The 12473-nt window shown below is 46.9% G+C and overlaps 1 protein-coding gene across 16 annotated transcripts in view; it reads right to left on the minus strand.

Annotated features, from left to right (window-relative positions):
• Nucleotides 1-12473, minus strand: part of PC (pyruvate carboxylase) — a 258381-nt gene that overhangs the window by 81394 nt on the left and 164514 nt on the right. For all 16 annotated transcript variants that reach the window (XM_083417268.1, XM_083417277.1, XM_083417267.1 and 13 more), the window contains one exon: nucleotides 9944-10126. In XM_083417268.1, the coding sequence (XP_083273394.1) occupies nucleotides 9944-10126 (183 nt within the window). The remainder of the gene's footprint in view (nucleotides 1-9943; nucleotides 10127-12473) is intronic.

A 12473-nucleotide genomic window follows, 5' to 3' on the forward strand; every position in this document is an offset into this window, starting at 1 on the left:
GCGTGTAAATTTCAAAAGACAGTTTCCCTTTCTGCCTGGAAGGCACCGGAGCGCAGCCAGGATTAGCGTCTGCGGATGCCGGCTTGGGTGCCTGCCAGAACCAGGGAAATCTTTGGCACTACAGTGGCTCAGATGAGGGAGAGGGAAGCTCTTTACGTGTGAGAGGGAAGAGGATCAAGTCATTCCCCAATGGCCAGCCAGTGGCTGCATGATCGTTGTGGGAGGACAACACGCCTAAGCGGAAGATTGCTCTGTGCAAGCAACTAACAAACTCAGCACCAGAGGAGCAGGAAGTCCTTCTTCACGCAGCGCAAAGAGAAACAATGGAACTCACTCCTGCAGGAGGCAGTCTGGATGGCTTTAAGAGAGGATTGGACCAATGAATGGAGGAGGCTATCATGATGGCTATGCTCTGCCTACACCATGGGTAGGCAATCTAAGGTCCGGGGGCCGGATCTGGCCCAATCACCTTCTAAATCTGGCCAGCGGACGGTCCGGGAATCAGCGTGTTTTTACATGAGTAGAATGTGTCCTTTTATTTAAAATGGTTCTCTGGGTTATTTGTGGGGCATAGGAATTTGCTCACTCCCCCCCCCCCAAATATAGTCTGGCCCCCCACAAGGTCTGAGGGACAGTGGACCGGCCCCCTGCTAAAAAAGTTTGCTGACCCCTGGCCTACACAGTTGGAGGCAGCAATACTTCTGAATACCACATTCTGGAAGCCACAGGAAAGGGGAGGGGTCTTGTGGTTGGGTCCTACTTTTGGGTTTCCTACAGTCATCTGGTTGGCTACTGTGAGAACAGCATGCAGGACTAGAAGGACCAATGGCTTGATAGCCAGCAGGCTCTTCTTAAGTTCTGATTGATGATGATGGTAAATAGCTGTGTGCAAAAGCCCCAGGCTCCTAATTTGGAGAGCCTCTCCCTTCAGCTTAGCTTCCCAACTGGGATCAAGGCTTGCAGGGGGGCTATCAATAGCTGCCCCTCACAAGACACTTTATCTATCTATCTATCTATCTATCTATCATCTATCTATCACAAAGATTCATTATCTTCCCATCTGTTTGGAGAGCTCCGTCATTGTTGCCCCAGCCATGTGTTATTGATGGTGCTCTGCAACTGCTTGCAGGTGGTGCCAGAATTGGATCTGTAGGCGGATGGAAGCAACTAAAGCCCTAATGTATCATCTCTTGATAAAAATTGATCTCCTCCCCTTCTCCCGGTTGCTCTTTAATATTAGCCTGGAGTTCATTTTTTGCCCAGTTACAGAGCAAAGCCATTGACTGGTCAATGTATCATGAATCATTAGCCTGGCAAAGTGCGTGTGAGGCACGGGTGCTCCAGGGTGCTCTTGCAGGCTCACTCTCACCAATTCCAGACAACCCAAAAGAGAATTAGGGTGTGCTCTCAAAGCCCTTACCTACAAAGTCCCTACAGCTTAACCCATAATGCAAAGACAAGGCAAGGAAGCTGAGTTAAATGAAACTGAACAAGAACAGAGCAACGTGTCTTGTCTCCTTGGGTGATCAAGGAGTGCTTCCAGCTGACCAGTCAGACAAACTCTATCAAAGTGTCTTCCCTATGAAGAAAGGCTGCAATATTTGAAGACTAGGTGAGTGACTATCCAATGAAGCTGAATGTTGGAAGATACATAACAGTGCACAGTTAATGTATGGAACCAGGCTGCACAGGAGGCAGTGATGGCTTCCAGCTTAGATGGCTTTAAAAGAGGATTAGATAAATTCATGGAGAAGGCTATCAATGGCTACTAGCCAAAATGGCTCTGCTCTGTTTCCATGGTCAGAGGCAGCAATGTTTCTGAATACCAGTTGCTGGAGACCACGGGAGGGTCCTGCTTTTGGGCTTCCTATTGCGGCATCTGGTTGGCCACTGTGAGAACAGGATGCTGGACTAGGTGGGCTACTGGCCTGATGCAGCAGGCTTACGTTATGTTCTCATCTTAAAGCTGCCTCTTCCCTTTCCCCCTTTAAGGTAGGATAGGATGATTTCTTTTAATATAAGCACACATATATCCTAAAGCATATAAAGAGCAAAGGGATTTGAGATGCATCCACCCCCTTATATTTTGATTAGGACTGTCACCCAATTAAATAAATCTTGGTCACTTAATCCTACAAGTTTAATTGATATGCTCTTAAATTTGCAGCTGAAGAAAATAGTTCCAGGGGAAAACCACTTTATTTTTGTTTGCTTTACTGTATGTGGGTGTTGCAGTTGGCACCATCTTTGAAGACACACACATGCACAGAGAAAAGGAAATCCTCTTCTAAGATGTTGTTTGCCATCTGTTTTTTTAAACATGTTATTTTATTTTTACCCAAAAAAATTTCAATTGGCTGCCTGATGAATTGGGAGACAGTTTCTTCCCCGATCAAAATATTTTCCAATAGAACCGTCTGACTGATGTTCACCCAAAAATTGCAGCATTAATTTGCTAAGCTTAAAAGTGGAAAAGTAGAGATTAAATGGCAAATTCTAACAGAGGCATTTCCTCCTCTGTTTTCCACCTACAACTTGCATTTGTTTCAATGGGGGCTTGCCAGGGTAATTTGCCCAGGGAACTGGGCCCTAAGAGAGGCTGAAATCTAAGGTCTTGCAGCATCCATTTGTCTGACCTTGGGTGTGAAGCAAACAGCAGCTCAAAGGCCACAAAGTTAAGGCGCTTCTGAGAGTCAGTATGGTGTGAAGGGGTAGTGGTTAGAGTGTTGAACTAGGACCTGGGAAACCTGGGTTCAAATCCTCACTTGGCCATGAAGCTCACTGAGCCTCTCAGACTAACCTACCTCATAGGGTTGTTGTGAGGACTAAATATGGAGCAGGAGAACCATGTATGCCACCATGAACTCCTTGGGAGGAAAAAAGGTAGGATACAAATGCAATAAATAAGTAAATATATAAAGGTATGCATTGTTTGTTTGATTTTACCTTTGCAAGTTCTAGGAAATTCAGTGCAATGTACATTTTGAGAAAAGTACATTTTGAGAAAAGTACATTTTGAGAAAAGTACATTTTGAGAAAAGTACATTTTGAGAAAAGTACATTGTTAGATTGCTTTGTAGCACACCAAAAAAGACCAGAATAAAAGCAAAGCTGGAGCTGGATTTAGAGTTCCTACTTCACCTACAAGCACCCTTTGCTCTGACTGTAAGGAAAGCAGACCGGCTCAAAGGCTCCGCTGCCAAGCAACAGATCCATCCTGGGTCATCTTGAGCACGATTTCCCACAAGATGCAGTTTACTAACATCATGAGTTGCCAGTGTGGTGCCCATAGAGGACGTCTCTGGCCCCCGTAGGTCTCCCTGCTGCTCCTAAAATCAGGTTTGAAATAAGAATTCGGTTGCAGACAACAGAATTAGGTTGCAGTGTATACGTGTGTGTGTTTGTGTGTGTGTGTATGTGCTCATGGATCCAAAAGGGTTGGCGGCCCCAGACCCACAGTATTATTGCACGATCAAGAAAGGTTCTCTGGGTGATTTGCATGATAAGGGAAAAAAAGATAAAAATGTGAAATCTAAAAGAATAAGTACAGAGATAGAAAATAGCAACCTGCAGAGAACAACATCAGAACAAAGGATCTAAAAGGACTAAAAGCTCACAGGGTGGGTGTCAGGCAAGCCTCTCTGGGGAATTCCACAACCTGGGCACCAACAGTGAGAAGGCCCTCTTCTCCAAAAAGGCCAAGGGTCAGGAACAGAGGGGAGTGGAGGGAATAAGCCAACAAACAGCCTGGAAGTGTTCAACACCAAGTCCAAGACCAACGCCATTAGCTCAAGTGGCAGGTGAGGAGAGGCAGTAAGCATCCTCTAATCTAGCTTTCTCCAACCTGTCGCCCTCCAGATGTTCTGAACCACACTGTTGGCTGTGGCTGATGGGAGTTGTGGTCCAAAACAGTGGTGTTGGCTGGGGTTAGTGGGAATCAATGGGATTCCAAAGTGGCCATGCTGGCTGGCTGGATTTCTTACAGGCATCTGGTTGGCCACTATGAGAACAGGATGCTGAACTAGATGCCTCCCCCCTTTGGCCTGATCCTACAGGCTGTCCTGTTCTTAGACTACGCCACGTTGGTTGGGGCTGATGGGAGTTTGCAGTCCCAAACATTTGGAGGGCATGATATTGGGGACAGCTGCTCTAATCTGTCCTGAGTCCCCAGCACAAGATGCAGGTACACAAGATTGGTGCTCAAATGGGGAGGAAGCCTAGAGAGGTTGGTGGAATCTTTGCAGACTCCCCCTCCCCCCAACACAGGTATTTTATTTCTGGATGCCAGATTTGTGGGCTGACATACTTCCTGCAGGCAGAAGACAGGCCACTTTCCACTTTAAAATGCCTCATCGGCACTGATTCTAACCGCAACAATGTGGGCTGGCCAGCCATTTATGATGTGGGCCACGCAGGTCCGACGTTTGTTCCAGGTGCCGCAAATCAGCACCAGCCGGCAGGATCGGCAAACAGCCTTTGCTATTTATTCAACACGCCATCCGTGCCAAGAGTGTTTATTTAACTGGGAGGCATTGATGAAGGGCATGGAGAGGTGGCAGGGACGGCAATTCCCTTTTCCGAAGCAATCATTTTCACGGAAGGGGAAAGGGAGGCCGTTGAGATGCACACGCTGAATATTCAGCAGCCCGCCCACAAGGCGGCTGAATTCGGGAAGCCGATGTGACCCGACGCTCGGGGAGGAATTAGCAAGCTGTGTCAGATCGGCACGGTTCAACGCAACAGAAATGCTACGAAGCATCAAGAAGCACCGCCTGGGGGCCGCCAGCTGGACACATCACCCCTCCTGCCTCCACCTCCCGCAGCAGGTGAACTGTAAGAGGGTGGCCGTGACACAGCGTCTCCTACAATCAGCCTCAGAATGAGATCTGGGGAGCCCAGCAAAACTGGACAAAGCCGTAAGGGGTGTGAGCAATGCAACTCCTTGCACACAGGAAACAAGCATGCCAAGAAGATGGCTAGGATGGGGCTTCTCTCTCTCTCTGACATGCTAGGATTCTCATGTGCAGGGATTTTTTTAACTGCATGGCACAGCATTCTGTTAGCTCCCTTGCCTATGGCATTGTCTAATCAGGGGTCGGCAACCTGTGGCCCATGGGCCACAAGTGGCCCACAGTGGTTGTTTAAACGGCCCCCGAGCTGCCCCCGAACTGAGCCACGCGCTCGGTGAGTCCCTGCACGCTGTGCTAAACCAGTGCAGCGTGGAGACTCACTTCCGCAGCACCAGAAATTGCATCTGCGTAGATGCGATCCGGCCCACTGAGCGATCTCCACGGGAGTGAACAGGCCCTGGCGAGGTAAACCTTGCCGACCCCTGGTCTAAATCACTATAGCAGACACCTATCTAAAGAGTCAAGGTTCAACAATCAAGATTTGGTTGTGCTTAGAATAAATCTGTAAGTGGGAAAATGTTTCCTTATACCAAGATGAGGATTATATTGAAATACAGAGAAACTGCTCTAGCTATAGGAAACGAACTGCTGTGAGGTTGACGCAAGTAAAAAAACAAAGAATAATTAAAAGAGTTTCACCCCAGAAGGGTCAGTACCTCAGCAGAGAAATGACATTCTGGGATGTCTATTGCAGTTTTTTTGTACTATATTTATGTTCTTACTTTTTGCGTTTGCTCTGTTTTTGCTCTGTTTTTGTTTCTTCCCCCCTTTTTTCTCTACTTTTCTTCTTTCTTTTTTGTCTTTAGCTGATATGTTTGTATGCTTTGTTTTGTTTGTATTTGCATAATTCAATAAAAATAATTAAAAAATAAAATAAAATAAAATAAAATAAATCACTATAGCAGAAACACCTCTTATGAAGACAAGCCCTACTGGATTAGCCCAAGGGTCCATCAATCCCAGCAGTTAGTTGCCCACAGTGGCCAGCTAAGATGCTTTCCAGGTAGAAAACCCAAACACAGGGCAAGAAAGCAACAAGTCCCTGCTGCTGCCGGGCAAGATGTGTCCCCCTGTTATTTAGAGATACACAGCCTCTGAATAGGGAGGCTCCATTTAGGTGCCATGGCCAATAGATGCTGACAGGTGCCCCGCCAGCCGCCAATGTCTCTGATCCAACTGCCATGTGGAAATTTAGTATCAGCAGGAAGGAAACAAAAACACCTAAACAATGGAAGCAATGACACAACCTTCACCAGATGTTTTGGGCTACAAGTCGCATCAGCCACAGCCATCATACGACAATGCTGGTTGGGGCTGATGGGACCTGTAGTCCAAACATAGGCTGGATGGCCACCCAGCAAGGTTTATTTAGGTTTATTTAGCTGTGATTCCTGCCTTGCAGGGGGTTGGACTAGATGACCCCTGGGGTCCCTTCCAACTCTACAATTCTATGATTCTATGCCAAGCGTGGATGGCAGCTCCCTCCTCCCTCGGCCCTCTGATGAGCTGAACCTCAAATGCCTTTTCCTGCCTTGAGGTACCTTGGCTGATGCAAGGAGAGCTCTGGCTCAGCAGCGCAAACTACCTCCTCCCCTTAATGCCGCCTGGCAGCAGCTGAGGAGCCTGGCTCTATTGTGCCAGGCAGCCTCCATCGTCTCCTTTCCCTACAAGCAGCCAAGTATCTGCAAGGGCCTCAGCAAACTGAGAAGTGACATCCCTATGTGCACCAGGGTGGTGAGACAGAGGCCCTTGTCGATGTGTGAGATGAGAACCCACAAGCAAAGAGAAGACCCACAGACTGGTCATTTTCCCAGAGTCAAAATGGACTGGTGATTAAACCAGTCTGGGAATTATGGCTCTGGGGCGGGAACAGGGGAGTCTCCCAACAGCTCTGAGCTCCCTTAGCAAACTGCAGCTCCCAGAATTCTTTGGGGGAAGCCATGACTGTTTCAAGTGGTATCACAGCACTTTAAATGTATGGTGCAAATGTGGAATAGGTTTCCTGACTCTAGTTGACGAGCATCTGCCTGCGTCAGTTTCTCAGACCCTGCTGATGACTGTTACAAAGCCAAGGTAGGCCCCAGGCCTGAGGCCACCACCACCACTGCCTCCCTGGATTCTGTTCACGATGCTAACAGGAGAGAGGGTGGAGTAAGCAAGCAAGCTTAGCCAGTGGTGGTGTAGTGGTTAGAGCATTGGACTATGAACTCGGAGACCAGGGTTTGAATCCTGACTCAGCCATGAGGCTCACTGGCTGTGACCTTGGGCCAGTCACTCACTCTCAGTGTAAGCAACCTACCTTCTAGGGTTGTTATGAGGATAAAATGAAGAGACGCACATGAGCTCCTTGGAGGAAAGGTGGGATATAAATGTAAGTAAATAAAGACACTGACCCCCGAAACAGGAGACCACACGCAGCTGGACATTTGCTGGGAGGGCCACGCTGGAAGAAGGCCCATTTTCTTGACAATACTGCTCTTCCCCACATTGCACAAAGCACTGTGAGGGTTCTCCATTTCCCACACCCTGCCTCTTAAGGGATACGAGTGACCTGCCTGAAGCCCTCTCAAATTCTGCAGCCAGCGCAGTCGACAAGTAAGATAATACATGATAGCTCACCCATAAAACAGGTGTGTTTGTGGCCTGCCCAAGGTTGAAAATCCAGGTGTGCCACCGCACAAGCATGCAACAAAGTAGGATGTGGACCCTTATGGCTTCCCCCTCCACTGTAAAGTGCATGAAAAGCCTCACGGCAGGTTTCCTGGGACAGAAGGCCTAGACAAGCAGATGTCCTCATGCCGTGGCGCCCTGCCAGTCAGCAACAACACCTCCCAGCGCAGACAAGCATATGGCAGGCGGCTGGTACTCCCCTGGCACTGAGGCACCGTATGGCATCACTGCAAGGGAACCAGCCCTGCCAATGTCATCGGATACCAGCCCAGAGGAGGGGGATCGTCTGGTTGCTTTGTCCCCCTGTGGAGTGAAGGAGGTCAGGGGAAGGGGAAGGGGAGGTCTTAACAAGGGCAGCGATACTGCGGGTTGGCAGACTCTGAACAAGCTGAAGGCGCCTTTGCCAATCTGGCGTCCTCCGGATGTTTATGAACTACAACTCCCATCAGCCTCAGCCAGCATGGCTGCAGGAGTCATCATCCAAATCATCAGAAGGGCAGCAGGTGGATGCAGCATCCCCTGTAACAACCAAGGCTCAGCAAAACAAGCCTTCGATCTGAGATGCCGAAATTTAAAATCCTGCCTCAACTGCACTACTCTTTCTTGTCTCTCTCCCTGCGCCTTGAGTCGTCAATTTATTTCTTCATTTAGGCCACTTCTGCGCCACTTAATATATGAAAAAATATCTCGAAGCGGTGTACGTGAAACTAAAGCAACAACAGACAAGTTAACAACTACTTTTACAAATATACAGAGTTACATATAAAAATGTTACATTAATAAGGAACACGGGAAGCTGCCAGATCTGCAGGATGGGGACTGGATGCTCTTTGAAAACATGGGTGCCTACAGAGCAGCTGTACTTTCTGCCTACAGAGCTGCTTCTACTTTCAATGGATTCCAGAGGCCAACAATACACAATGTAATGTCAAGGCCAGCATGGCAATTGATGCCACGGATAAAGGAGCAAGGTTTTCAAGCTAAAGTGGAAGAGCAAGGATGTCACTTTGCCACTCTCACACACCTGGGAAAGTGGGATTGAACACTATCTGGCAGCTTCTACTTCAGCGAGCACTGATAGATAGAGTTTTGGCTAACATGCAATTTTAGGAATAGAGTCTTAGGGCTCTGGGGACCATTAACTTAATCCTTGCTAGAATTTTAAAATGTTTTGAACAGCCAAGGTGGTGTAAATGTAACGGAATAGACAACTAGCAGCCGGAGGGGGAGGAGAGGGCAGAGAGCTGTGAGTGAGGGGGGGGGGGGGCTTTTCCCAACCTCTGGACCCCCAGGGAAACTCAAGAAACCTGCTGTACCTGGAACTGGGTGCGAAGAGTGCAGCTGAATTAGGCACAGCTGTGGCAGCCTGAGGAATTACCACCCACCTTGGACCTGCCATAAAAACCATGTCCAGAGTGAGAGATTAGGGTGATGTCGGCTGTTTCCAGGAACTCTTATCATCATGAAATGTTGTGGGTGAGCTGAAAGCTTGTTAGGCCCTGGGTGAGAACTCAGAAGCTGAGAGGTGTGTCAGAAGGAAAATGAATTGATATTGATGTATATATATATAACTAACTTTGTATTAATGTTACATATGTTTTTATAATATTTTGTTTAAGTTCCCTGTTGTTGCTTCAGTTTTTTGTACACCGTTTAGAGATATTTTTTAATATATTGTTATAGAAATCAAAATAATCCATCCATCCATCAAGTCAGCCCATTGGTTCGCTCAGCTCAGTAATGTCCACACTGACTTGCAGCAGCAACCTAGGATTTCAGGCAGGGAATCTCTCCCAAGGAACTGATGATTTGGGTAAAGATCAGAAAATGTGTGTTTATAGCAGCATTAAAAATATTTATAAAAAGAAGAATGTAAAAACAAGCCAAAAAGTCCAATGCAATGCACACTTACCATTGCTTTTAGACTAGTGAAATTGTAGTAACTTACCACACAGAATCTTGGGAGTTATAGTATGTAGAGGACATTTAGTGTCTTTCATAAAACCAGCTCCCAGGATTTTCCTAGGGAAACTAAATGGCATAGGAATCCTATGGATGCATGTCTATTCAGAAGTAAACCACAGAGACTTCAGTGAGACTTATTCTCAGCTATCAGTGCATGGGAAAGCAGCCTTTAACTGATCTATATCTGTAGTGTGCAGACACTCAAACTGCATGGAAGAGGAAGTATTTATACAGTGGCTGCCAAAATTAATTTTTACACACATCCCCTGCCCCAAATGGATAAATAAAAGCACATGTTATAAGGAGAAACACCAACAGGTCAGCTGCCCCTAGCACAAGTCTCAGCCTTGGCAAACAACAAAATCCGAAAGCGCATGAGCCTGGAGGCCCTTTCCTACCTTGACCCCGCGGATCCGGAACTCAGCCAGGGCGCGGCTCATCTTGGAAGCTGCCGTGGTGTGGTCTTTGCCGTGAGCAATGACTTTCACCAGGAGGGAGTCGTAGTGTGGCGAGATGATGGCCCCCTGAAAGGCGGAGGCACTGTCCAGTCGGATCCCCATGCCCTCGCCACTCCGGAAAACCTAGAGGAGGAGAGGTCCACAAGGTCAAGAAGAGTCTCCCTGGGAAGTAACACATAGCGTTTGATTGATGATCGATTGAATGCATGCTAGTTTACTGCAGGCTTCCACATCTGCGGTTATTCTTGGATTTAGTCATGATTTTGATGCTGAATTTCCTGGCTCAAAGATATGAATTGTAGCAGTTAGAAACGCTCCTCTGAAATATGAGGTGAGCATTACAGGCCCCCAAAGTTCTTCCCTTTAAAGTTTCAAAAGAGATATCTTAAGATTACAGCTCAGACAATCCCAATAACCCCAGCATTTTAGCTTTATAAATAAAGCTAAAATGCTGGGGTTATTGGGAAATATACTTCAAATATGAACCAATTGAGAAGTAAGGCATTAATAACACATTTATTAACAGCAGCTAGAATAGTAATCGCTAGAACTTGGAAAACCTTGCAATTAATGAATATTGATCACTGGTAAAACATACACTGGCAAACAGCCCATAATGGAAAAGCCGTTGCAAAAACTGGAAGGTAGCAATGAGAGAGGGGGCGGGGAAGATACTTTTTATACTGCATGGTGTGATTTTGTAAATATACAAATGGAATAATACAGAGATGAGGAATACCTACAACATACAGTCTTGGGAAAAAGAAAGTGCACCCCCTTTGAATTATGTGGTTTTACATATTAGGACATAATAGCAATCATTTGTTCCAGGTCTTGAAATTAGGTAAATGCAACCTCAGATGAAGAACAACACATGACATCTGTCTCATGATTTAATTAATAGAAACAAAGCCAAGATGGAGAAATCATGTGTGGAAAAACTAAGTACACCCTTACTGCTTCCATAGGAATCTTAATTCCTATGAAAGCAGTAAGGGTGTACTTAGGGGATGCTAATCAAATGTCCTTGCTTAACTGATCACCAGCAGGTGTGCCAACCTCTATAAAAGCAGAAGTTTTAGCAGTTTGCTGGTCTGGAGCATTCAGGTGTGTTTTAACACAATGCCAAGGAGGAAAGACAACACATTCCCCTTCAGCCTCACACAGTTGGGGTTAGTAAGCTCCCTTTCACAGAGTCAGACAACTGGTCCATACAGCTCAGCGTTTCCTACACTGACTGGCAGCAACTCTCTAAGACTCCAGAGAGGGAATCTTTTTCTTCCCTACCTGAAGATGCCACCAAGAATTGAGCCTGGGAGTTTCTGTGTGCAAAGCAGGTGCTCTAACCACTGAGCTACACCTCTTCCTTTTAAGGAACTTAACACCTTTAAACACACTCACTTTCCAATCCACCCAGGCTTTCTCCAGGCAAATCTACTGAGGAAAGTGGGGTGATCATATTCTCCCCACTCAATGTGACCAATCTCATAAACAGAGAGAGGACAATCTGCACCCCCAGCCAAAGGGTCCACTTTAATCCCCTGCCCCCTGCTTTTTGGCTACCATCTCCAAAACTGGGGGTGGAGAAATTGCTTGAGGAGCTGGATCAGATCCCCAGCTTGGCAGTAGCCACATCTAGTCGACTGCAAATCAGTTTTTTTTTTTATTCTACTAATACCAACCCACTTCCCTTCCCTAAGGAACTGGCCCCTGGGGGAGGCAGCGATGGCCACCGACACGGGTGCCTGTAGAAGAGGACTAAACAAATTCATGGCAGAGAGAACTATCTATGTCTACTAGTCGTGTTGGCTACGCTCTGCCTCAACAGCTGGAAGCAGCAATGCTCCTGAATATCAGTTGCTAGGATCCACAGGAGGGAACAGGCCTCTTGAGCTCAGATCCTGCTTGCGGGGTTTCCCATAGGCATCTGGCCAGCTACTCTGAGAACTGAAGGCTGGACTAGATGCCCTTTGGGCCTCACCCTGCAGGCCCTCCTTATGTTCTTATGCAAAGCGGGTGCTCTGCCCCTGAGCTACAGCCCTTATTATTAATGTAAAAAGTACTACTCTGGAATCAAAAGTACAAAGAAAAAAGAAAACTGAAGAATGTAAGAATAGCCTTGCTGGATGAGGCCTGGCCCAGCATCCTGTTCTCACAATGACCAACCAGATGCCCCAATGGGAAACCCACAAGCAGGATTCAAGCACAAGAGCGACTCCTGTGGCTTCCAGCAAGTAGCATTCAGAAGCATTGCTGCTTCCAGCTGTCAAGGCAGAGCAGAGCCATCATGACTAGTAGCCATTATGAGTCCTCTCTCCATGAATTTGTCTAATCCTCTTTTAAAGCCATCTTCTTCTCCTTAATTTAATTTGTTGGTCGCTTTAAATTGCACAAGACAACGCCCCCCCCCCGGGGGGGGGGCGGATTTAGGTTTGATGAGGCCATAAGCTATTGAGGGTAATGGGGCCCT

The sequence above is a fragment of the Podarcis tiliguerta genome (assembly GCF_965153285.1).
Source record: "Podarcis tiliguerta genome assembly, chromosome: 16".
In the NCBI taxonomy this organism is placed as follows: Eukaryota; Metazoa; Chordata; class Lepidosauria; order Squamata; family Lacertidae; genus Podarcis; species Podarcis tiliguerta.